General features: G+C 46.7%; 2 protein-coding genes across 2 annotated transcripts; both read right to left on the bottom strand.

The window, feature by feature from the left end:
• Nucleotides 1-2675: 2675 nt before the first annotated feature.
• On the bottom strand, nucleotides 2676-5511 carry LOC123169412 (40S ribosomal protein S4). The gene is made up of 5 exons (XM_044587284.1): nucleotides 5356-5511; nucleotides 4264-4341; nucleotides 3978-4158; nucleotides 3768-3865; nucleotides 2676-3282 (listed from the first exon to the last, which is right to left on the bottom strand). Exons 1-5 carry the CDS (start codon nucleotides 5356-5358, stop codon nucleotides 2863-2865), a joined length of 780 nt encoding a protein of 259 aa, XP_044443219.1. The 5' UTR covers nucleotides 5359-5511; the 3' UTR covers nucleotides 2676-2862.
• A 3564-nt stretch (nucleotides 5512-9075) lies between these two features.
• On the bottom strand, nucleotides 9076-9960 carry LOC123169411 (NRR repressor homolog 1-like). The gene has a single exon (XM_044587268.1). It carries the CDS (start codon nucleotides 9816-9818, stop codon nucleotides 9294-9296), a length of 525 nt encoding a protein of 174 aa, XP_044443203.1. The 5' UTR covers nucleotides 9819-9960; the 3' UTR covers nucleotides 9076-9293.
• Nucleotides 9961-24836: the final 14876 nt, after the last annotated feature.

The raw sequence follows: 24836 nt of genomic DNA, 5'->3' as shown, positions 1-24836 counted from the left end.
GATCGTATCGTATACGGCAACAACTCAAATTGTTGGAATATTGGGTGATTCTGGGAGGTTTTCTTTTCTCAGTTTCAGTAATGAACACATGTAGCAACAACCCACCCACAAAAAATAGATAGAAAGGGGTTACATTGGCTTATGCATTTGTTTGCCATGTAGGAAATTTAGAGCCTTTGGTTCAAAGAAATTTGATATAGGAATTGCGTTAACCTACGATGCAACCATTTTTTTATAGATTCATGTATTTTTTTTAGTTTTTATAGGATTCAATATGTCATGACAAACTAATCCTACATTTTTCATACTAATTGAGGTGGTTTTGGAATATTGGGAACGAAAGAGGACTTTACAGATGGAAAAGAAAATGTGCGTGCAAGAGTGGATTGTTGAATCTATGGTCTATATACTTGTGAGAAAAATCTCAAAACAAATAACGGTCCATAATAAATCACCCAAAAATAGGAGAAAATATGTCATGTTAAAAAGTTAAGTTGAATATTTTCACTTCTTATCCAGATACATTTGACCCCTTTTCATATTTTTTGCATGATGCTTAGAAGTTGCACAACATCACATGTTATAACATTGCTATAATTTTTTAGATGTTGTAAAGATGCACACGTACCTAAACTCAAGCACAAAACATTACATATATGTAGTTCATAATCACTTCCAAATCTTCTATCAATAAGATCACGTATATGGGCTAAAATAAAATTCCCGCCTCAAAGTCCACATGTCAATGGAATGGTATAGCAAATGTTCTAAATAATGTGGATCAACAAACATTGGTGGGTAGCATAGATTTTATGCGGGAGAACTACATAACATAAGGTATGTGAAACTTCCACATAATGAACGTTGCGTCTTTTTCAGTACAACCTCTTTTTCTTTTTTTCGAAAAGGAGTATAACCCTGGTCTATGCATCAAAAGATGCACACGAGCACAGACAAGTATATTTATCTATTTTATTTTCATATTCAAGATACATGCAATTATTTTATCATCATTATATTTATATTCTAGATAACAATAATTTATTCGTTACAAGAGTGTGTTGGGTTATTTTGTACTCCCTTCGTTTCTAAATATAAGTCTTTATAGAGATTTCTATACGAACTACATACGGATGTATATATACTAGGGATGAAAATGGAGTGGAAAGTTTCCGCTTTTCCAGAGGAAAAATGGAAGCGGAGAGAAAATATGAAAATGGAAATGGAAATTTGCAAAATGAAAATGGAAATGAAATTTTTTATGCGGAAACGAAAACAAAAACGAAATGATGTTTTCCGGCGGAACCCACGTGGAAATGGAACTTTCCGTTTTCGTTAATATGGAATTTCTGTTTCAACTATAGGCCCATGACTGCTTTGCAGCCCAACTATCAAACAACACACAATGACACAATGAGTAGAATGTATGATTAGAGTACCAACTTTTACTACCACACACATACTCAGCTAGACCCTATATGAAATTTTTCATGTACTACTACAATACTACCCTATGTTACCAACTTAACCATATTATTTTGTAGCCGTGTTAACAATTCCATCATTTAGTTTTTTTTTGTCTGTATTTCTCCATGATTTAAGGGGGCTTTAAGTTCCGGTCAACACACCGTTCTGTTTCCGTGTCCGCTCTGTATTCGCTCCGTGTTTGTTTCCGGTAGTATCTGTTTCTGTATTCATTTCCGAGGTTTCTGTATTCGTTTCCGCTTCTGCAAAAAAATATGAAAACAAATATGGTAGCACCCAGTTCCATCCGTTTTCGCGCCGTTTTTATCCCTAATATAGACATATTTTAGAGTGTAGATTCGCTCATTATGCTCCGCATATAGTCCGTATTGGAATCTCTAAAAAAACTTATATTTAGGAATGGAGGAAGTATATGATTTTATGCTCTTCATGTATATGTTGTCAAATTACATTTCTAATACATTGCAACTAAAAAGAAATAATGGAGATGCAAGTGAAGTGGGAAAATGAAAATACATTGCATCAAGTATAATTGTCGACTGTTACTGGAAATCTTTCTACACATGTGAAATTTGAAATGCATTATGCTTCAATATGCAACCAACAAAAATATTAGAAGGCCCGTGGCAACGCACAGGTATTCTATTAGTATTATTTAAGAAATAAATTTCAGAACAAATTCAACCCGAAAAAGAAAACCCACATGCCTCACGTTCGTAGCTTCACCTAGGTAAAGACAAAAAGTACGCAACCCCTAGGCTAAGCCTTCAAGAAGGAAACACCGCACATGCGCCGGTGGTGAGGAGTCCAGCCATAGGCCGGTCTCGGGATTTTCATTCCCAAAATCGAGTTTTGATCCACCACCTTCGGCAAGGACACGATCATCATTCCCTACCGACTCTTGGTAGCCGAATACTGCTGAAGGAGATACTGAAAGACAAAGACGTCCAATACCGCATCACCTCCCGTCACTGTCGCACCACCGTCAATCCAACAACAACAAGCATGTCAAGCATGTCTTGTCGCCTCTATAGGACTATGTGCAACAAAAAATAAGTACCACCTCGAAGTCCACATGCAAATGGAATGGTACAGCAAATGTTCTTATAATGTAGATAAAAAAACATTGCAAGGTATCTTAGATTTCCTGCGTGAGAACTAATTAAAACATAGCCTCATTTGCTAAAAGATCGGCAAAACAATTTATTTTTATCAATTACTTTCAGTGCTCAAAGTAACGCAACAACTAGAACAGTTCAACGAATGTCAAACGCAGAACTAAAACATGGCTCGTCTCCAATAGGAACATCTAACATTCTAAATGACTCCTCACAAGTCACAACTAATCCATTTATTTATTCCAGGAGGGTTCTGAAATCAAGCCGCAGCAATGCGCTTCCTTGCCTCTTCAATGATGGTGAGCTTGATGCCCTTGCCCTTGGGAAGAGAGACCCACGACTTCCTATCCTTGCCAATGCTGAAGACGTTGGCCAGGCGGGTGGCGAACTGATGGCCGAGGGCATCCTCGACGTGGATGGTCTCGAAGCTGCCCTCGTGCCTCTCCCTGCTCTTGATCACCCCGATGCGCCCGGTGTTCCTGCCTCCGGTCACCATCACAAAATTCCCGACCTCAAACTTGATGAAATCCACAATCTTATTGGTCTCCAGGTCAATCTTGATGGTGTCGTTGGGTTTGATGGCAGGGTCAGGGTAGCGGATGGTGCGGCCGTCGTAGGTGTTGAGGGAAGGGACACCCTTCTGCCCACATTGCACAGTCCTAACCTTGCAGAGCTTGAACTGCAAAACAGATTACAAACTCAACAACAGAAAAGGGTTCCGGCAAAAAGTGATATACGGAGTAATTCTCAAGCCACAAGATAATCATCACTAGGAATATGTTCTTTTTACCATTTAATGAGTTTAGTTTTTGAAAAGCAAAACAGAAAACAACCTGAGCGAAGTGTACATATGTAACTGCATTGGGAATTTTGGACAGAAAACAGTACGAACAAGTAACTAGAAAAATCAAAACGAGAGTGGGCTTTAGGGAAGCAACTTAATCGGTATACAAGTCTTTTGATTTTTTTGAATGGGTTGGACTTCTAACAATCTGGCTTCAAGTTCCTTGGTTGCATCAAAGAAACACACCGAACATGAAAAATTACGGTGGTGAATTTAGCATATCACACAAGCATACCGATTGATGTAAAAATACCATATCACAGAGAAGCATACAGAGCAAGAACAGCTCGTATTCTGAACAATTGTACAGGTGCTTTTACCTTAGCCTCCTCATCCTTGATGCTGTGGAGACGGAAGCGACCCTTGGTGTCGTAAAGAAGGCGGAAGTTCTCCCCTGTCTTCGGAATTGACACAACATCTGCAGAACAGAGTAAGTTAATAACAGAGTATGCAACATCTCATAAACAAGAAATGAATTACTAGTGCGTATTGAAAATCTGGATCAATCACAAGCAAGCAAGAAAAATTACCCATGAATCCAGCAGGATATGTCTTGTCAGTCCTAACCTTCCCATCAACCATAATATGTCGCTGCATCATGATCGAAACAACTTCACTATAGGTCAGAGCATACTTCAGCCTGTTCCTGAGCATAAGGATCAATGGCAAGCACTCCCTAGCTTTGTGGGGACCAGAAGACGGCTTAGGTGCCTGCTCAAAAGAAATTATCATAAGTACTGAGCAAATATAGCACGTGCATATCCCGTTATTCTTTAAAATTTGAACAGCATATTTAGAGTTATCAAATATGCTTACAAATGCTCCACCAAGCTTTTCAACCATCCAATGTTTAGGGGCATTGAGCCTCTTCACATGCTTCTTCAGACCCCTCGCCTGTCGACAGAAAGAAAAGGAAAATGTATACCCAGTGATTTCTTTACAAATTGATCCTTACTTCCTTGTGCTTCTATCTATGTGTGGACTAATTATTTCATTATGTGACTCAATGGCATAGAAAACCATCAGCACAAGTAGAACAATCTAGCTAATAAAGGTTTTGCTTTACTGAAAAAAAACTTAATACCTTTGTCCTACTTCTACAGACCATACCAGAGATTGGACAACAGAATGGGCGATAACTTCACAAATGATGTAAGCTTTACCTCTAGAGCAGTGGTGTATTATTCCCGATAGCGTGGAAGCGTCACATTAATAATACAGAAACTGAACGAAAATGGCTGTTAAACCATCCCAACATCCTAATTGGCTAAATTCCTTTAGCAATTTACTAGAGCAATCAAACTTTCAGAAGAAGAAAAACAGTGCCCATTGGCATGGACAAGCAGAAACAAATAAATCTCAATACTCATCCAACTTGCATCCGTCATAACTAGAAATCGACAAAAAGGATATTCCACTATGCGGTACGCGCTGTTTCTAGAGCTACATTAAGATAGCTCCCTAGCAAAAACAAAAATATGATCCAGTGACTAGTCTTGTGTATCACACAATTAACGTTTTGAATTAAAAATGGCTATGATGGTGCGAGAACACATAAATAACACCTCATCACAAGAACCATGCGTATAAAATGCACTACACCAAGTGGTCGTCGATCGACGTATCGTGTTGACAGGAATGACCGCACTTCACTCTACATGCAGATCAAAATGACAGGAAGATTTGTCTCAAGAAGAATGCCACCTTAGTTAAAAACGAAGGTGTGCTCTACAGCCTCAAACAAAAAATAAGCAACCGATCGGATCAAGACATGGGCAATGCAAATTACATATTGCAGGTCAACTAGGCTAATCGAACAAGAACAGAGGCCATGCAGAGCAAAGCACCAAAGACAAATTTTCACTACCAATTGGAGAGCACATAGACGAATCGGAGTTAGGGTCTGACCATTTTTCTCGGTTCCTGTGGCTTCTCGCACGCTCACGTGAGAAGACGACGGAGCGCCGAGGTGGCGGAGGAGCGATCGAGGCGGAGATATACCCTAGAAAATGCGATGGCGGCAGCCGAACTGGCCAGGGGGTTTTATGGCCTCGCTCGAACGTGGCTGCCGTCGGATGCGTTGCTAGTGGGGCGACTGCAAATTAGGATCCGGAGCTTTTGGGCTGTTGGCTGGGTCGCAGCCCAATGAAACTGAGCACCTATTTTTTTTCTAAGAATCCTGAATCTGAACAGTTAGTCAGTGTAAGTACAACGAGTCCTAATCAGCCCGCTATAGCAGATTTCGCTGTATGATACACACGTGTGGCGCGAAGCAATTCCGCCTTGACATTTTTTTATGACAAGCTTAGTTGCCCGAGGATGACAAGTTTAGTTATGAAACATGACAACTTTCTGTTTGGATGACAAGTTTTAGTTTTTATTTTTTCCGAATGACAACTTTAGTGTAAAAAATGTTAGGGTGATGTTACTTTATGCCACACGAGTATCACTTATCATTTGAGTAGATCTTTCAATCAGGTTGTCCGCTCTCTTTTTTTTTGAGATTTGAGAAACTGGTTGTCTACTTGGTAAGCTACCAAGAAAAAAATTGTGATCAATGAATGGACTTTTTAAGCTTTCCCCCAATGTATAATGAATGAGTTGTATACATAATTTGAATGGTTTTAAAAATTTGTGATAAATATTTGCTTGATCTGGATATAATAAAACATTTATTTATGATGGGAAGTGCACTGAAGATGATAGTATCTACTATTAAAGGGAGTTTGTTGGTTTCGCTTCCATTGTCCCCACAACTCCCATTGATACATGCCTCCTTCCTCAGTTTTTTTTCAAACAACGCTGTAAACCCATTAACTTATTTTTTTTAAACCGACCACACACCACCTTGTTTGTGGGGAAAGAAATCCCTTGCAAAGATATCAACATAAATTAGATAAATCATCAATAGCAAGAAATCCCTTGCAAACAAACAACAAAGTCAACTCACATAGTTGTGCATACACAATCTCAATCACATCATATAATCCTTACCTTTGCCTATGGATTCCCTCCCACAACATATCTCAATCTCAACCGAATAAAAATCCCCGCAAAAAAAAGAAACAAAATTCTCTTACTTCCTCCATTTACTTATAGAAGGCCACTATGGGATATACGTTTTGCATCTATACAAGGCCACAAACAGTAATCGAGGAAAGAATTAATGATATTTCCTCGTACTAGCAACTTGTTTAATACTTGTATGCATGCCGTCATAATGACACTAGCTAGTCCCTCCACTCAGTTTTCTTGCATGCATGTTGCGTATTAATGATTCCAATAAACGAAAAAAAGATTGACTTGCAAAGTATGCATTAAATTTTACCTTGGTATCTGTAATATGAGTTTGTGGTCTTGTATATAAAAATGGAGGGCGTATAGTGAATCACTAGAATAAAGTTGATTCAGTTGCAACACATGGGCATTTTGCTAGTAAAGAGTAGTGTTAAAGCTCATCACAAGTGCTTGATCTAATACATTTGTGCTTAAATTTCAATAGTATGTAATATTGTCCTCGAAGGCTATTTAACTCAGTGCGTATATTTCATAAGTAGGGAGTGAATTATGGCCCACACGACCGTTTCCTCGGTTTTTTGAAGAATTCACCAAGGTTGATGGCATGAGGAAAGGGCTAAAAGGTGCATCTTTGGATTGGAAATTCGCAGGGGCACGCACCTACCCAGCCCTCTCCGACCATATGATTGCTTAGTGATCCACAAAATTGTCGGATTCCGCATGAGGGCACACCAAGTTTTGAGTTTTAGTTTCCGAAACTTGTGATTTTATCTTGGTTTAAATAGGCATGTATTATTTCAAAGAGGCTAGAGGTTCGTTCTCTTGACCCAGCATGGTCATATGGGGACCGGCAACGGTCCAAGGCCTGGCCAGACCGGTTGTGCCTATGGCCTAAGGTTGGGTTGTCCCTCCACCAGGTTTGGGCATCTCTTGCAATGATCGTGGGTCGGCAGTTGGCGGTGGTGAGCAAGTTGGCGTCCTGGATATCAGGGTGGCGTCTAGTAGGGATCGATGACCTAGGTGCTTCGCATTGGCACGGGAAAGTTATAGAGCCAAAGCTCTTCACTTTGGCGGTGACGGTCGCGTGTGTTGTCGTCCTCTTAAGGACGTCGTCGCGATTCTCCTCCCCATGCCAAGGCTCCAGGTGAAAACCGATGTCCGTCCATTCGGACTTAGCGGCAGTGGCACTTTGTGTCATTACCCTCATGGGTCGTCGTCGTGGAGCCCAGGTCCCTTAGGACGTGGCGTGACGCCATCCTCATGCTCCTTTGTGCTTATACTTTCATGCTCCTTTGTGCTTATGCTTGGCAGCTATCCGCAACGCTCCGAGCTAGCTGCCAACGCCCCCACCGTCGAACCACGACATCCCGACCGGATGCTGCATCTAGAGGAGTTGTCGTCCCTGCAGCGTCGCTAGCCAGGCACCAAGCAACGCTTAACCCATCGTCTGGAAGGAGGAGCCACTATCCCCACCGAAGTCGCGCACCCGCCTCGAGTACTACATTGGCTGCGGCTGGTCACGCGACACATCCCTCTCATTGTCCGGGGGCTCCAAAGCCCTCACTCCAACGGAGCAGCGCCTACAGTGCGCTCGACCTCCTTCGCCAAGATCCAATGGCCCCACCCCTGAGTTCTCTCCGACGAGGGGCTCGTGGTGGCGTGGGCCTTGGATCGGTCCAAGACCACCAAGGAGACCAATGCACGCAACTGCGGATCAGCGCATGCGTCCTCCTCCTCGGCGGCGTCTAGTCAGAGCGTGAGCTCCGAAGGAGCAGGGGCTGCGCAAGGCGGCGGTGGACACGAGAAGCAACACAGAGGCTGGAGCCTGACGCGTGAGTGCGTACCTGTGGCATCCTAGGCGTCAACAGCAACAATGACAACGACGGCGGCGCTGACGGTCCATGTGGCCTCGGATGCCATGTCTAATAGGTCACTGCCCGCTACTTAGTTTCAAATTAGTTTAGTTTAGTTTAATTTTGGATAGTTTGCATGTAATATATATCAAACTCATTAATTTTGTTAGTTTGCATGTAATGTAATATATCATACTTAGCTTAAATTTCATTCACAATTTGTGTTTTCATCATTTGAAAGTAGGAAAGTTGTAAAACACGGTTGGATGGCCTTCGCTTGGCTAGATGTCCGTGGACGTTTGGGGTGTCCGTTTGGTGATTGCGTTTGGAGATGCTGTACCGAGCGGTGCCACTTGCGATGATCCGTTACTTCCCGCACCATAGATGATACGGTCATATGACCTCCTAGATCTTAGATCCAACGGCCCCCAGAATGTCGTTTTTTTTACAGAAAAGCCTTCAGAGAGTTTGGAAATTACGCATAAATACAAAAATTGCACAGATGCCATAGGATCAGAGATCCAACCGTCCAAAAGTTCGTATCATCATAGCATCTAACTCGCCGAAGCCATGATATTCATACGATTCGTCAGGTACACGAAAACGAATTACACTCTGATCCAGTGAAGAAAGACCGCAGATATAACCTCTAGCGGCATTGCCCTGCAGTGGCATCGGATTCCTTAGCGTGGGTACATCTTTTCTGCGTGCAGTATAAAGATTTTAGCTTTGCTGATGAACCAGGGCAAGTTTTATTCCGGGAAGAAACGCACATGTGTCCATGTACCTGTGGGCTTGAACATTTATAAAATTATTTTCAACAGCAGGTAAGACGCTTAAAATGTGTCGCTGGACATGGCATAAGCGCAAGCATATGGAGCTTTCCTCCGTGACCCACCGACGACGCGCCCACGGAGAACACGTGACCACACGTGTTTCGCGCGCAGCCAGTATCAGCGACAAGGCGATAGAGAGTCAAACTTTCCTCTCTGGGGACGGCGTGACGACTCCACGGCCATTCCGTGCCACGTCGTCCTCCTTCCCGCCATCCTCGTCCTTGGTCTCCTTGCCCGGGCGCCGATGGCTGGCGGCACCGTCGTCCTTCATGTCCTTCTTGGACGCGCTGGCGTCCTCGAAGTCCTCCATCCTGAACGCCGGCCTCCAAGGCGGCTCTGCCCAGCGCGCGCGCTTCCTCCCGCCGCCGCAGACCTCGCTGGCACCCTCCGAGCTCGCGCCGGCATCGTCGCTCCCGCTCTCGTTCATGCCCCTCATGGCCCGGATGTTGGCCAGCAGCGCGTAGAACCTCTCCACCTGCTCGTCCTCCACGCCGCTCTCCGCGACAGTAGCGCTCGTCGTTGCCTTCGCAGGCGCCGGGTCGGCCGCGTCTCCTGGCAGCGGCTCCTCCTGCCGAGGCACCGGCTTCGGCGCGGCGGACGGAGCGGCGTCTCCGTCGCCGTTTCCTGCCGCCACAGCCTTGGCTGCTGTCTTTGTGGCGTCCATGGCAATGCTGCAGACTGTAGGATGGCCTTCTAGCTGGATTGCAACCTCAATGTCACTCTGTGGTCGACGGGAAAGAAACAGAGGAGTGAGACGAGAGAGACGAGATATGGCTAGCTGCTTGATGCTGCGGAGTAACGTCTGAGGCATGGCGAGTGAATTTATAGGGGTTGCCGTGATTCGTGCTAAAAATTGTCAATACTCCATATTTATACAAGTTTTTTGATTATGTCTAAATGCCGGTATTTACCTTATGTAAACGGAATTTTGGAGCGCAAGCGTTCAGATTCTGAACACATGGTCGTAATCATTCAAAGTTTTTCTTTTTCTTTTTGCGGGGCATAATCATTTTTTTTTGCGAGATGGGGGGCATAATCATTCAAAATTATGTATTCTGTTTGCTTCGTCCGTGAGCTCGTCAGACAATTCGGGATGACACACATATACTGTACTGTAGTAGTACGTGCTAAAATGTGCACATTTTAACTCGAGAAAAAAATGTGCACATTTTATGCTGCATTTTAGGCAACACCACAGCTCGGTTTATAGAATTTCAGATTACTCAGAATTATCGAACTGAGTAACGAAACCTTATGTTAGATTGCGTGGCATTTATGTTAGATTGCGATCATTGCTTCTGTCTTCAATACTACGCGTGGCATTTATGTTAGATTGCGATCTTAAAATTGAAGCCTTGGGGCAATGATGCACTTCGACCTTTTGTGATTCATTGCACTGCCACGACGCATACGTAAAGCATCAGCAACGTCCTTACAAATCATGGACGAAGAGAAAACGCATCATCAGAATAAACAAAACAGGAATAGAGCAGAGCCGCAGAGCGCAAGTTTTCTACTCTAGTATCTAGGCAATGAAAAATTCGATCCACTGTGGTGTCTGACAGGTTTATGGATACCGAGTAACCGTGGTCAAAGTGTAACACTGTTAAAACTTTATGTGTTGGGCCCTGACCAGGTAGCCTGGGTCTTCCTGAAATAATGGAGGGACGAGGACGTGCGCCCTGCCAGCACTAGCTGCAGCACCGTCCTATACTATTATTCAAAAAATTAAAATAATGGCCATGCCACTAGTACTCCTCGAGTTCTCTAATGTAACCTAGTGGATTAATTATGGCCAAGGGCATCGCACGTCATCAAGTGCTCTCTGTTTAAGAACCAGACACCGCGGCGACTCATTGAGATTGAGGTCCTCTTCTAATCTTGTGTTCTTTAGTGATTAGTGATCGCCGCCACCTTACGAAAGTACCCCTGCTTGGATGGCCCTGGTGGCCTGGTCACACAGTGCAAAGGCAGCGCCGGTCGGTGGTGGGGCAAAGCGGGGATCACTCGAAAGGTCCGACGAGCTCATCGGGCGCCATCATCCATGACGTAGCTGCAGACGACGCAAGATGACGCACGCAACGCCTCTCCGGCCTGTCTCCGTCGCGACCCGATGGAGCGGGCGACACGAATATTGGAACAATTATATTACTTCCAGTGCTAACGAATAATGCTCCTGCTGACGGTTTGGCAATGATGTCAGCACCGCAAGAGCAGATGACGACTTGCAAGAAGTGGAGTTGTTTGCTCCGTTTTGTAGGGTAGTACTCCCTCCATTTCACAATGTAGTGCTTTCTCTATCTCCGTGCTTCAACTTTGACTGTAAATTTAACTACCAAGACCGATTGCGGCGGGAGAAAAATTATATCAGTGAAACCGTATTCGAAAGAAGTTTTTAATTATGTAATTTTTTCACCCGCCGCAGTCGGTCTCGTTCGTTAAATTTATGGTCAAAGTTCGACCTCGGGAAGCGCGGGCGCACTATATTTTGGAATGGAGGGCACACTGGTGCCTTAACTTGTCCGTCGCCGTTAGTTTGGTATCTAAACTTGCAGAATACAAAAAAGTGGTGCTGTAACTTGTCCTCCTGCGCATGTACGGTGCCTCCGCCCGTATGCGGCCGTATGGGCTACCGTATGCAAGTAGACGATTGACTTTGTTTTTACGGAAAACACCTCATGTTTTATTTGAATACATAGTAAGGCTTCTCAAATTAGAAATGCGAGTCCCATGTGCCAGTATGAAAGAGTGAGAAATCACTAAAATAAATTGCAGGGACGGGGATCCTGGAACTACTGCTTAGGGCATAACGTAGGCACGAGATGGCCACCAGGCCAATCTAAAAAATGCATCGTAGTATTAGCCAGAAACATATATAGACCAATTCCGCATATCGCTGTGCATGCAATCCCTGGACACATTTTCTTCATGTTCTTTTTTCAAGTTCCTGCTTAGTTTTCATGATATGGAAATTTTACCATATAAAAATACAATAATTATCAGTAGGCAAATATTGTGTATTTTAATTCAATATTCTATATTAAAAAAATTCTTTATTCTATATTCCTTTTTTGATAATCTATTCTATTTTCATTATTGTGTAGTTTGAAGAGGTAAAAATGAATTTTTTCTACAATTTATGTGGATTTACTGTTCAATGTATATTATTTTTTTGTGTTGATTTATGTATCTTCATGCAAGACCACAAGCACGGACAATTATTGCCTATCTTCATTGTATTTTTAAAATACACAATCACAAAAAATTGACAATATAACTGTTCAATGTGTATTAAAAATTATTGTGTAATAATAGTAATTCTAGAAATGTACTAAAACATGTTAAAAGTGTTTGTAGAAATGTAAAAATAGTTGTACACAATAATTTTTTCAATACACGTTGAAATTTTTTTTTGTCAATTTTTTGAATGCATGTCAAAAGTCTTTCAAAAACATGTTTACAAATTTATAATAAATGTGAAACATTTTTTCAAAAACATCTTGAACATTTTTTTTTGAGATGCAACGGCATATTTTCTAAATATCCCTCATTAAATTATCTCATTAAGGCATCAAGTGGTGTCTTATCTGTTGGTTAGCTCACACACACGCGTTGGTAGCACCAAGAGGTCCTCGGGTGAACAGTATTGTTCGAACCACGACCTTCCAAGGTCTCACCTGGACAAACCTAAGGGAAAAAATCAATGGTACAAAAACCGTAGGACAATTCCAACTATAGATGCTCTAATGGGGTAAATATGGTTTATACATTAATGAGATTGTTACATACGGTAACAAGTGAAGAATTTAGGTGCACCAAACAAATAAAGTGTTTTTGACGTATGCACAGATGCATACCACACACACCAGATTCAGTATTGAGAAAAACAATAGTACAAATGTTTATATACACCACAAAAAAATTGGTAATTCATATTGTATACAGGATGGCGTTTCTCTAAATTTGTCAAAAAAAACCTTGATTGGTTTACTGGCCAGCTTAAAAGGCTGGCACATGAGCTCCTGCGAACTTCTAATTTCCTTCTTCTTTCTTATTATTATCTCTTTATTATTTCACACAGTATTATTATTATAAAATGAGTTGTATCTGTTATTTACACATACGGCCGTTGTTGATGAGGTGGTAAATATGATGCGTGTGTGCTCGTGTGGTCCAGTGCTCCAATCCCTATAGGCATGTTTTTTTTTCTTTCTTATCTTTTCATCCGCTCGCCTGCGTTGACATGCTAAGACCCACATCCGTATGCGATACAATTATGTGTAGTTAAATAAAATCTGAGGGGGTTGGCTGTAAAAAATTGCTCCTAGTCACTTACATGCGGGCCGCTGCCATGCTGGCACGCCACATGGGCAGTCTTAATGCCCAGATACGGTAGGAGGCACCGTATTTGCACGACAGGACAAGTTTGAGCACCACTTTCGTGTATTTTATAACTTTAGATACTAAACTGACCGCACAAGACAAGTTTAGGCACCCACAATGTATTTAACTCTAACACATACACTTGTGACTTTGTGAGTGCGTGGGTAGGGTACCATGCCTTGCCGGCGTGCATCACACTGCAATGGCGAGGCCACTTGAGGGTCTGGGGCAGGCAGGTCGCCAGCTTCTTCAGTGGGTTTGGACCGTTTGGTTAACTTGGTCTGGCCACTGGTGCCAACAACCCCAATAGTGCTAGCGGAAGATATTTTTCCATTATCGGCAGATGCTAGCGTGGATCACATTTGTAGCTAAGCTAGAGCACATGTTTACGAAAACGTTGGCGGAGGTCGTTAATGAGTCGAGTCCCAAGAAGATAGCCGTGGTCTGTCGGTTAGAAAACGTTTTTGACCTTGCTTCCTTCGGAAATTCGATTCGGAGGGGCATGCACATGACCAATTGTGACTGATGTCTGATACCTCGCGATCCACAAAGTCATTAGATCTCCCATGAGGACACAACAAGTTTCAAGTTTTAATTTCTGAAATTTACGATTTTGTCCGTCACTTGTACCAAGTTTTAGAGTCAAAACTTAAAACTTGCTCCTACGGCCCTACCAAGTTTTAGAAGTTGAAACTTCACGGAATTTTAAAAATTGTGAAAACGTATTCAATATCGATCTCATTGAAAGCCCTCGTAACCAGAAACACTAATATGAAGTCGAAACTTATTTTAAACTTTTGGTTCAAAAGATGTGAAATATTGGAAGTTGAAAGCCAAAAGAAAAGAACTCTAGCTGGCGAACGCTCGCTGAGGAGGATGTCATTTGTGAACGATTTTCATGGCAATTTTAGTCGCAGGGGACTGGCAATTTCTAGACTAGCATGGCAAGTTCACGTACATAAGGCTTTTAAAAAAAATTGTCATCATCTGATCTCGATCATACGGTTTCTAGTATGTCCGTTGGGAGTTCCTTCTCGGCGAACGGTCACCAGTTACCATTACCGAACAAAATGGGGTGTTTCGTGCCTCCCACTTGCATGTTACAAATCCTCTCACTCACTCCTTCAGTAACCAAGCACAGTTGCAATTTACCTTTAAGAAAATATTATATTCAATATTGTTTGTGGGCCTAGTAAAGAGAGATGATTGGTATTTTTTCACAAAGAGTAAAAACATACTTATTAATTGATTAATTTGAATCATCTAATCAAACAAGGTGGTGTTTCTCCGTTCCCTTATTTCAAAAGTATAAAGTTTATGATGACATCAACAAATAGGATTCCGTGAACCCTACTGAAAGAATCGATATGGTCAACTAGAGAAGGGTGATTATGCGACTAACAAAATTTTATCCTCTTTTCCAAATTTAGGCTCAACAATAATGGTTTTCTAGATATGAAACTAGGTGGACGACCTATATAACAAGCAACACAAGTAACGAGTGCAAGTAAGGGTAAATAGGAGATATAAACTTGCACAAAGTAAACGACCGAAATAATCGCAGCTGGAGCCGATGGAGACGAGGATCTGTTTCTGAAGTTCCTTCTTTGGGGGTGGTTCGTCTCTGTTTGGACGGGTGTGAAGGTACGATGCTCCCCAAGCGTCCCAATGCCTCACCCTATTCTTCTCACACCCTTGCACAACGCAAGGTGTCGTGAATCCACCAGCGGTGCCCTTGAAGGGGTAAACGGAACCTTTACAAACAAGGTTGGGGCTCTCTCCACAACTAAATTGGAGGCTCCCGACACCACCACAGAGCTTCACCATAATGAAATATGACCCCGAGGTGACATTTTCCTTCTAGAGTGCCCAAACACCTAAGAGTAACAAGATCCACAAGTGGAAGTATGGGGAATCAAATTTCCTTTAGTGAAAGTGTAGACCAAGGTCTCCTCCCTAAATCTCTAGAAAATAAACAAGTTTGGTTGGCTAGAGACACTACAAAATTTGCTTTTTCAGTGAAAAAAACTTAGTGACAAACATGAAATGTCGCCTAAAATAATTTTCTATGACGGCCCATCGTCACCAGGTGTTTTCCTCCCGGGGCAGTGCCCTCGGAAATTTTGGTGACGTTCGTGCAATTTTTTAGTGACGTATTCGGCCGTCATTAGGCATGTCCATTTTCTGCGACGAGTCTCAGTGTCACAGTAAATGTTGATGGGTCATTTTTTAAACGCTAATAGAAAAATAACAAGTAATTGTTTTTCAGCTGACTCATTTAGCGAGTTCCCTTTTCACAATAGCAGGAGCTTGTAATTGGGATCGTCCAGTTCCCTCCTAACAAACGGTATTGGGATCATCGGCTTAGGGCCCTCCTGTCATACCACGCCCTTGGCGAGTTGAGAGGCAGACACAGGGAGGTAAACGCGGCTGTGACGACATGGAGAAGACACGCGCCCGTGTTGAAGGGAGAAGTCACGCGCGACTGCGGCGGTGTTAAACAGGGACGATTTCAGGTGCGACCTAGTATTTACTAAAAAACATCATAACAAATTCCAGATTCATTCTATTTACTTTTCATGTTGTGCACGCAATGAATCGTGGATGGATTACTCATGGAACGAAGTTGATGGCACCATACATGGCTGGGGTGAATCAGTTTAAATTTCCCAAATAAAAAAATAAAATCATTTATTTTGTCTGGTAGCATTCTGATCCTATTTTGCTGCCAAACAAAATAATGTAACTCAGTTGGTGCAATTAGTTGGTGTAGTAGAAAACAAAAAAATCGCCCTACGATCACCCAGGAACAATATGAAGATGCATATTGGGTTTGGATCAACGTTCCTTACCGACCGCGGAGTGCATACTTGGAGTCCCTCGAACCGTTGATGACGATCATGCGAACCGCCCTCGAATGATCCCTCAAACGAAAGACCGAAAGCACGACCTCTCTACTTGGTTGCAAGCGTACGATCTTCATGATCTGGCAGCGCTTCGACGTCTAGAGCTAATCGTCACCGGGGAATTAGAGAGAGGAGAATAGAACCACACTAGGCTTCTATTTATGGGGATTAGAAGAACTAGGTTAGTCAACAAAGGCCAACTAGAACTAGATGAACTAGAGGAGTCTTCAAAACTTGTGTATACCAAAGGGCAAAACCCTCTAGTACATATAGGTTTGAGGGGAGAGGAGGGGCTGCAACAAAACATGATCAACACCAAATCTCCATGGGTGTTAGATTCATTACTATGTAATCTAGATTATTGACTCTAGTGCAAGTGGGAGACTGTTGGAAATATGCCCTAGGGGCAATAATAAAATGGTTATTATTATATTTCCTTAATCATGATAAAGGTTTATTATTTATGCTAATATTGTATTGACCGGAAACTTAAATACATGTGTGGATACATAAACAAACACTACTGCAGGATGCTGCTAACGCGACACTATGATTAGAGACCCTTTGAAGAAACTGTGTGCGATGCATTAATCGCAAACGGTGATGTAAAAAAAGGTCAAAAAATATGCAAAACATTTGCGATGAAGGATACATCAAACACGATTCAGATTTTAGTTGCGTGTGCGATGAGGGCATACGGTTCAGTTCAATTAACTGTTTGCGACGTGGCAGAACAAAATAAACGAGCAGCCAGATGAAGGCGTGTGCGATAAACGGCATATAGTTCACTCGGATGAACTATTTGTGATTAGGCAACACAAAAGAAACGGTCAGCCAGATCAAGGTGTGTGTGTTATACGGCATATGGTTCACTCGGATGAACTGTTTTTGATTAGGCAACGCAACAGAAACGGTTCAACCAGATCAAGGTGTGTGCAATGGAGGGCATACAGTTCATTCTGGTAAACTGTTTATGTTGAGCCAAGAGAACAGAAACGTTTCACATAAATAAGATGTGTATAATACGCGACAAACATCCAATTACATAGGTGGCTAGTACACTGTCGGGGGAAACGACACCTATGGGATCACAGGGAATCCCTACTATGGTTGGCGGGGCGTGGAGCTGTGCAAAGAGCGGGACTGAAAGATCAGCGCGAGGGGATTTTTACCCAGGTTCGGGCCGCAAACGATGCGTAATACCCTAGTCCCGCTTTTCTGTATATTTGGTGTTCTTGAGCTCTTGAACTAGCTACGGTGCCTGCCTAGTCCAAAAAGTCTGAATCCTCCCTCAGTACGCCTCGGGCCTCCTTTTATATGTCAAAGGGGTCGCCAAAGTGGCACACAGGAGGTGGAAAGTATGTACAGTGTACAAGTCTATCATCTGGGATCGTAGGACAAACGCATTTAATGTGCTGCCAACGTGCCCTCTTGCTTTATCGGGGACGGCAAAGAAGCTTGTCCCGTCCATCGCCGCCTCACCTCGCTTCGACGCGCGTCCAAGGTGACGAGGAGTGCAGCGCCACGCTGGCTAGCTGGCTGCTGAGCTGGTGCAGTGGCAGGGTCTTCACGAAGATCTGCATGCCACCACGCAGGTGCTTGGCTGGTTGGCCTAGAAGCTGCGTGCTGCCACGCATGCGTTTGTCTAGTTGGCGGGCTGGCCGCCACGTCGGAACGGGCACGGGGCAGCGGAACACTGGTAGGTGCGGGCCTGTTCGTGGCCCCGCAGATGCCCCCGGCAAGGGTCTTGCCGGGGTCGGCGAGGGTCTTGCCGGGGTCTTGTGGGCATCCCCGACAAGAATCTTATCGGGGGTCTTCGTCTGTCCCCGGCAAGGATCTTGCCGGGGGTCTTCGTCTTCTGGTTCCCATCTAGATTTGCAGGTCTCTGGTCTTCACAAAGATCTGCATGCCACCACGCAGGCGCCCCTGAGCCTCGGTCATTGATGTTTGTCGATGGTGTCAGGACTCTCAGGCTCAAGGACGGCGGCCTTGCTGGTGTTGGGCAAGTCTCCCCGGCAAGGGTCTTGCCGGGGCTGTGTAGGCCGCCCCGGCAAGGGTCTTGCCGGGGGGAATCCACCTTGCCCCTTTGCTCTTCATGCCTCTAGCTTGAGCACTGCCCTGGCAGTCTTGTATCCTTGCTTCCTCTGCCCCGCCAAGCGTGGCCGCAGGTGTGGCTACGACTTCCCGTGCACAAGTAAACGGGTATATAAAAGCCCCTACTTCTGTACACCGATAGGAGCCCCCGGGCCTGGGCCACATATAAGCGCGACGCGTTGTTGGGCCAGGCCCAGAGCGGTGCGCGGATACGCGTGGCAGAGTTCCAGCTGTGGTAACTCCTTCGCCAGTTGCGCTTCCCCACGACCCGCATTGAGTGCGTGACGTGGGGGTCGCGCGTGGAGGGCAGCGTGCTTGCGTTACCCTGCGGTGAATAGTAAAGAGGCGGCCCGCATCTCCCCCCCAAAAAGGAGGAAATTGCAAGACCGCTGCTCATTTACCCTCCTTGCCTTCCCCAATCTTGGAACCGCCGTTTCCATGTTTCCCACCACACCCTCCTTTTTCGCCACGTACGCCGCATGCGTGGGGTAGGTGACGGATGCGTGGGATATGGGAAGGCGCGCCATGGCCGATACCCATGCGCCTTTGATTGGTGCAGGGAGGGCGGTGGACGACCTTGCTCGTTGCCAGCGACTTTAATGAGCTGGATCTGAAAGGGCTCTTCAGAGGTGTAGAGCCAGTCTTCATCCTTCTTTGTTTGGCTATAAAAAGGGGGTCAGGAGGAGGAGGAGGAGAGGCATCCTCTCGTTTCTTCTCTTCTCCATTCTCCATCCACCATCATGCCGAGAGGGCGCGGTCGCGGCCGTCCTTCTGCGGAGGCGACTAGATCTCCTCCCGCCAGAGAGCTGCGGCGGTCAAGGAAGAGCCAGACGCTCAAGGTGGAGGCGTCGGACGGGGTCGTGGTCGGCGAGGTGGTCGATGCAGAGGTGGGCGTGGAAGAGGGACACCCGCGATGCCATCGTCTCCGCCATCATCTCCTCCTGCCTCGTCGAGCGGCCATGTCGGAGACATGGCGCTGGAGTTCATCTTGCAGTTGCGTGAGCTACCGCCTAGCCGCCTTCGCCTTCCTGAGGCGTTCGCGAGGGTGCTGGAGATCGACCGGCCGCCGAGGCTGAGGCTTCACATGAAGGGGTGTTGCAATGGCGACATGTGGGCGAACACAAGGTTCCCCATCCCTCATGTAATGCTTCTTCGTCGAGGTTGGAAAACCTTCGCACGCGCCCACTGCTTGATGAAGGGGCACGTTCTCCACTTCAAATTAGTGGAAAGCGACCTACTCTCCGTCAAGGTCTTCGGGCGCTCGGGAATCAGGTTAGGGTGCTGCGCGGAGAGCTCGACTGACGACGAGAGCTCCTCCTCGAGCGACGGCGATGAGGAGGGGACCAGTGGGGAGGACGACAGGGACGGGTCCGACTAGACGTCGGACGCCCCGTCCCTAGGCGACGCCGGCAGCAGCACCATCTGCACCTGGCCTTCTCCCCGGCCGAGCGATTTGCCGGGGGGTAGTTCTCAGTGGCGGCTCCTCGAGCCAGCTCCTTGAACTTCTCAGGGCCGTCGCTTCTGGCGGCTAGCGCTGGAAGGCCAGAGAAGACGAAGAAGGCGGGTGGCGGGCTGTCAAGTCGGAGTACGATGGCATCGACGCCTTTGTCTTGGATTGCCGGCCCGCTGCCTCATCTTTCGGCTCCTCCCCCGGCATCGTCATCACCAACCCTATTCTGGGCGGCCACCGGGACGTTCTCTTGGTGTCTTCTGCTGCTCGTACCACGCCTAGGCACTCCTTTTGCCCTCCTGCTATCCTGATCAGCTTCCTGAGGAGAGGGACAAGAAAGGGATTACGGGCATCTTATCTTTTTTTAGTATCTTAAGCCTGTGGGCACTTGTCGAATTTAGACTTTGTAACCCCTTGCTCATGTTTATGTTCTGTATGAATTGTACTTGTTTAATCAACGTATTAATGAAAAAGGGTGTTTGCCGGGTTCTTTTTTGCGTGAGCGAGGCCCACACTAAGGAGCGAGTCCTTGTTATTTTAAGCAAACCACGTCGCCCGGCAACAAACCTTGCCGTCCTCCCGCTTTATACCACGATTATACCCACGCCCTTGGCGGGAGTAGGGGCAAAGTAGGACCGAGCACTTCATTTGTTTCCCTTCCACCGCAACTACAACCAAATTCCAGCCTAAAAGAGATTTTGGGCATAGGAAGGAGGGAGCACGGTGGCATAGGAACGAACAAAGTTTTGTACGTTCAAGTTTCATACGGAAGCGCATAGCGGGGGAGAAAAAACTTATCTGAATCTGCAGCCCCCGGCAACCTCAGCTCGCTGGGGTCGGGGGTGTCGATCCGTCTTCTTTCCTTCAAACGGTTTCGCAAAAGCGCCTGTGCAGCCTGCGAACCAAAAAGGACTGGAAGAGACAGAAAGAGACGCACTCGACCTTTATGCTAGGGGTTAGTTGCCGCCAAGCACTATCAACCCTACCAGAGAGGGAGACTCAACCTAGCATGCATGCTAATTTCTAGGGCGTCAGCGCTTCATTTACTTATCTAGTGCTCAGGGTCTGCGCCTGGCTTTGTACAAAGGATTACATGCCTTGCCGGCAAGGTTTGTACAAAAAGTGGTCTGCCGGGGGGCCCGACAACCTCGCCTTATGGGTAAAACTTGCGAAGATGTTCGATGTTCCAGGAGTTGCTCACGGGAACACCATCTTTGGTCTCCAGGCGGACTGCGCCGGGCCTGGTGACTCGTATCACCCGATAAGGGCCTTCCCACTTTGGCGTCAACTTGTTGGAATTCTTGGCGGATTGGACTCGCTGAAGAACAAGGTCGCCTTCCTCAAGGCTTCGGGCATGAACCTTGCGGCTATGGTAGTGGCGCAAGGCTTGCTGGCAGCGAGCGGCTCGCACAGCAGCCCGAAGACGATCTTCCTCAAGGAGCGTCACATTATCTTGGCGCAACTGCTCTTGCTCAAGCTCATCATAAGCGAGCACTCGAGGTGACCCGTATATGAGTTATGTGGGGAGAACTGCTTCTGCCCCGTATACCAGGGCAAAGGGTGTCCGGCCAGTGGCTCGATTTGGTGTTGTTCTGATCGACCAAAGAACCGTTGGCAACTCATCAATCCAGCGCCTTCTGCACTTGTGTAGCTTGTCGAAAGTTCTAGTCTTGAGGCCTCACAACACTTCTGCATTCACCCTCTCAGCCTGGTCGTTACTTCTGGGATGAGCAACAGAAGAAAAACAAACCTTACTGCCGAGGTCTTGAATGTACTGCATGAAGATGCGGCTCGTGAACTGCGTGCCGTTGTCAGTGATGACTCTATTCGGCACACCAAAATGGCAGACTAGTCCCTTGAAGAACTTGACGGCTGATTGTGCTATCACCTTCCTCACCGGTTCCACCTCCGGCAACTTTGTGAACTTGTCGATCGCGACGTACAAGTACTCAAAGCCCCCGACAGCATGGGGGAAGGGGGCCAGTATGTCGAGCCCCCAGACCAAAAATGGCCAGGAAAGAGGGGTTGTTTGAAGGGCTTGGGCTGGTTGATGGAGCTTCTTTGAATGAAACTGACACGCTTCACACTTGGTTACTAGTGCAGTTGCATCCTGGAGGGCAGTGGGCCAGAAGAAACCTTGCCGGAATGCCTTGCTGGCAAGGGCCCTTGATCCTATGTGAGAGCCACATATGCCTCCATGTATCCCTGCCAACAACTTCAGTCCGTCTTCCCGAGGAATGCACTTTAATTTCACGTCGTTCGGTCTCCTTCTGTATAGGGCATCATCCACAAATTGGTACATGCTGGAACGACGGGCTACTTTCTCTGCCTCTTCCTCTTCCTCAGGGAGTTCCCCCATTTGGAGGAAACGGACGGTGCACTGCGCCCATGCTGGAGCCTGGGGCTCGACGGCAAGGACTAAAGGCTCATCTATGGCCGCAAGGGCAGCTGCCTCTACGGTCAGGGCTTGAGGCCCTGCCGGAGGTTGCTGCTCCCCGACAAGCTTGGGGCACCCGGCAACGTCCTTGCCGGCGGCTCCCAGGAGCTCAGCCAGAAAGTACTTGCCGGGGCCCGCCTTCCTTCGTTTGTTCTGTCCTGCCGATGGCTCAACGGATGGCTGAGTTAATTGAAGCACAAAGGTACCTGGTTCCACATGCAACTTGAGGGCAGCGCGTTCTCGACAGGTCGTCGGCAATGCTGTTCTCTGCTCGGGGAACATGCTCTGCTTGTAGACCGTCAAAATGCTCCTCCAACTTCCTCACCTCATCCACATAGGCCTCCATCAACGGGCTCTGGTAATCCTTGTTAACTTGCTTCCGAGGTCTGCCGCGATCCCGAGACCGGCAAGAAATCCCTCGTACTCTGCCATGTTGTTCGTTGATTTTTCCCTGGGAAAGTGCATCTAGACTATGTACTTGAGGCGCTCTCCGGTGGGTGCGACGAGTAGAACACCGTCACCAGCACCTTGCAGCGAGAAGGCTCCATCAAAGTACATAATCCAATCACAGCTCGTCTCCTTGCCGGGAAGGGTGGTCTCTTGAATCTCTTCATCGGGGGTTGAGGTCCATTCTGCTATGAACTCTGCTAAGGCTCGGCTCTTGATTGTTGAAGTACTTTCAAACTTGAGGGCCAAAGCTTAACAGCTCCAATGCCCATTCCACAATCCTCCCAGTCGCATTCGGGGTGTGCAAGATTCGTTGCAAAGGGAGGCGGGTGACGACGGTGATCTCGTGCGCTTGGAAATAGTGACGCAGCTTTCTTGAGGCCATAAGGAGGCCGAAAAGTAGCTTCTGCATACCAGAATATCTTGATCTAGCCCCCTGCAATAGGGAACTAACAAAATAAACCGGGTGCTGCACCACCTTCTTCTTCTGTTCAACTTCGCCCATCTGCACAGACTCTGTCTTGCCGGGACCGGGCCTTGCCGGTGGTTCCACCTTGCTGGCGTCAAGCCCTGCCGGGGAGAGCTCTCATCATCCGACGGCTCCGCTGCTACTGCTGCTTCTTCCTCAAGGCTCTTGCCGGGGCTGTGTAGGCCGCCCCGGCAAGGGTCTTGCCAGGGGGAATCCACCTTGCCCCTTTGCTCTTCGTGTCTCTGGCTTGAGCACTGCCCTGGCAGTCTTGTATCTTTGCTTCCTCTGCCCCGCCAAGCGTGGCCGCATGTGTGGCTACGACTGCCTGTGCACAAGTAAAGGGGTACAGAAAAGCCCCTACTTCTGTACACCGACATACACACATGACATTTCCACACACGAAAGTAAACTATTACATGCATAATTAACTAGGATAAATGATCATCTGATCATCATTTAGTTCTTGTGCTAGCTCGATGTTCCTTCTATGCTACATTTCCATTAATTGATGGCATTTTATGAACACGCCCGCCATTTCCTCACCGGTTTCCCGCCACCCAGCGATATTGCGCATAAACCTGGGTGGCGTGCGACACACGGAGGCAACAAGCACAACCCGTAGCACATCCACCTTCTCCAAGCATGCCAACCCACCAAAGCGCCGCCTCTGCCATCAACCTCAACGACGAGGAAAACGAGACGGCGCCACGGCCCGTCGAGGCCGAGGCGCTCCCCGGCAACATGATGGACGACGCCGTGATGCGCGTCATCGCCAGGGTTGAGCAGACCCTTGGCGCATGGCGCTTCAGCGCCGCGGATCAAGATAGGCATGTCAGCGCCGAGAGGCTGCAGCTCGCCGCACAACATGATCGATGGCGCGCCACAGAGCAAGCTAGGCGCGTCCGCACCGATAGGCTGTGGCTCGCCACACGGCGAGACCGTTGGAGCACCGCAGAGCGAGAGGCGCGGCGCGCCGCATAGCAAGAGCGGATCCATCGGCGCTTGCCTACTGTCAACAGGGCATCGCAGCTGGGTACACGTCCCGTCAGTACCCCCACTCCTCGCTAGGAGTGGGCAGAGGCCCTCTACGCCGTACTTGCACGGGACGCCTGCCACGCCGTTCGGATGGGTCGCGCTATTCGCCTTGTCCACGGCCCGCTCGATGCCAACGCGCTGGTCGGTAGGCTCGACCGCCTCCTTGGCCCAGGTGTCCACCTGGGCGCAGTAGAGGAACACGGCCGTCGCATTCTCAAGCTAGTGATCTCTGATGAAATAGCCAACTTGGAGTTCGAGATCACGCTCCAGATGTACCGTGAGCGTGTCGACCGCTTGGATGAACACCTGCATGAGTTCAGGCAGAGCTAAGAGCTACCGTAGGTAAGGGCTGCTGGTCATGGTCTCATGGACGCGTTTTATTTTGTTGAGTCGTTTCGACGTGGATAGCTATGTATTCACAACAATCATATTATTGCTCTGTTTATTGCTCTATTTCAATG

This window comes from Triticum aestivum, chromosome 1D (genome assembly GCF_018294505.1).
Source record: "Triticum aestivum cultivar Chinese Spring chromosome 1D, IWGSC CS RefSeq v2.1, whole genome shotgun sequence".
Lineage (NCBI taxonomy): Eukaryota > Viridiplantae > Streptophyta > Magnoliopsida > Poales > Poaceae > Triticum > Triticum aestivum.
The sequence above is the reverse complement of the archived record's forward strand: the minus strand, read 5'-3'. Positions and strand labels throughout refer to the sequence as shown.

Coding starts and splice junctions, on each gene's coding strand:
- LOC123169412 (XM_044587284.1), bottom strand. Junction 4,159..4,263: donor AAAAGCTTGGTGGAGCATTT/GTAAGCATATTT, acceptor TCTTTTGAGCAG/GCACCTAAGCCGTCTTCTGG. Junction 3,866..3,977: donor ATATCCTGCTGGATTCATGG/GTAATTTTTCTT, acceptor TCTGTTCTGCAG/ATGTTGTGTCAATTCCGAAG.
- LOC123169411 (XM_044587268.1), bottom strand. CDS start 9,818: ATGGACGCCACAAAGACAGCAGCCAAGGCTGTGGCGGCAGGAAACGGC.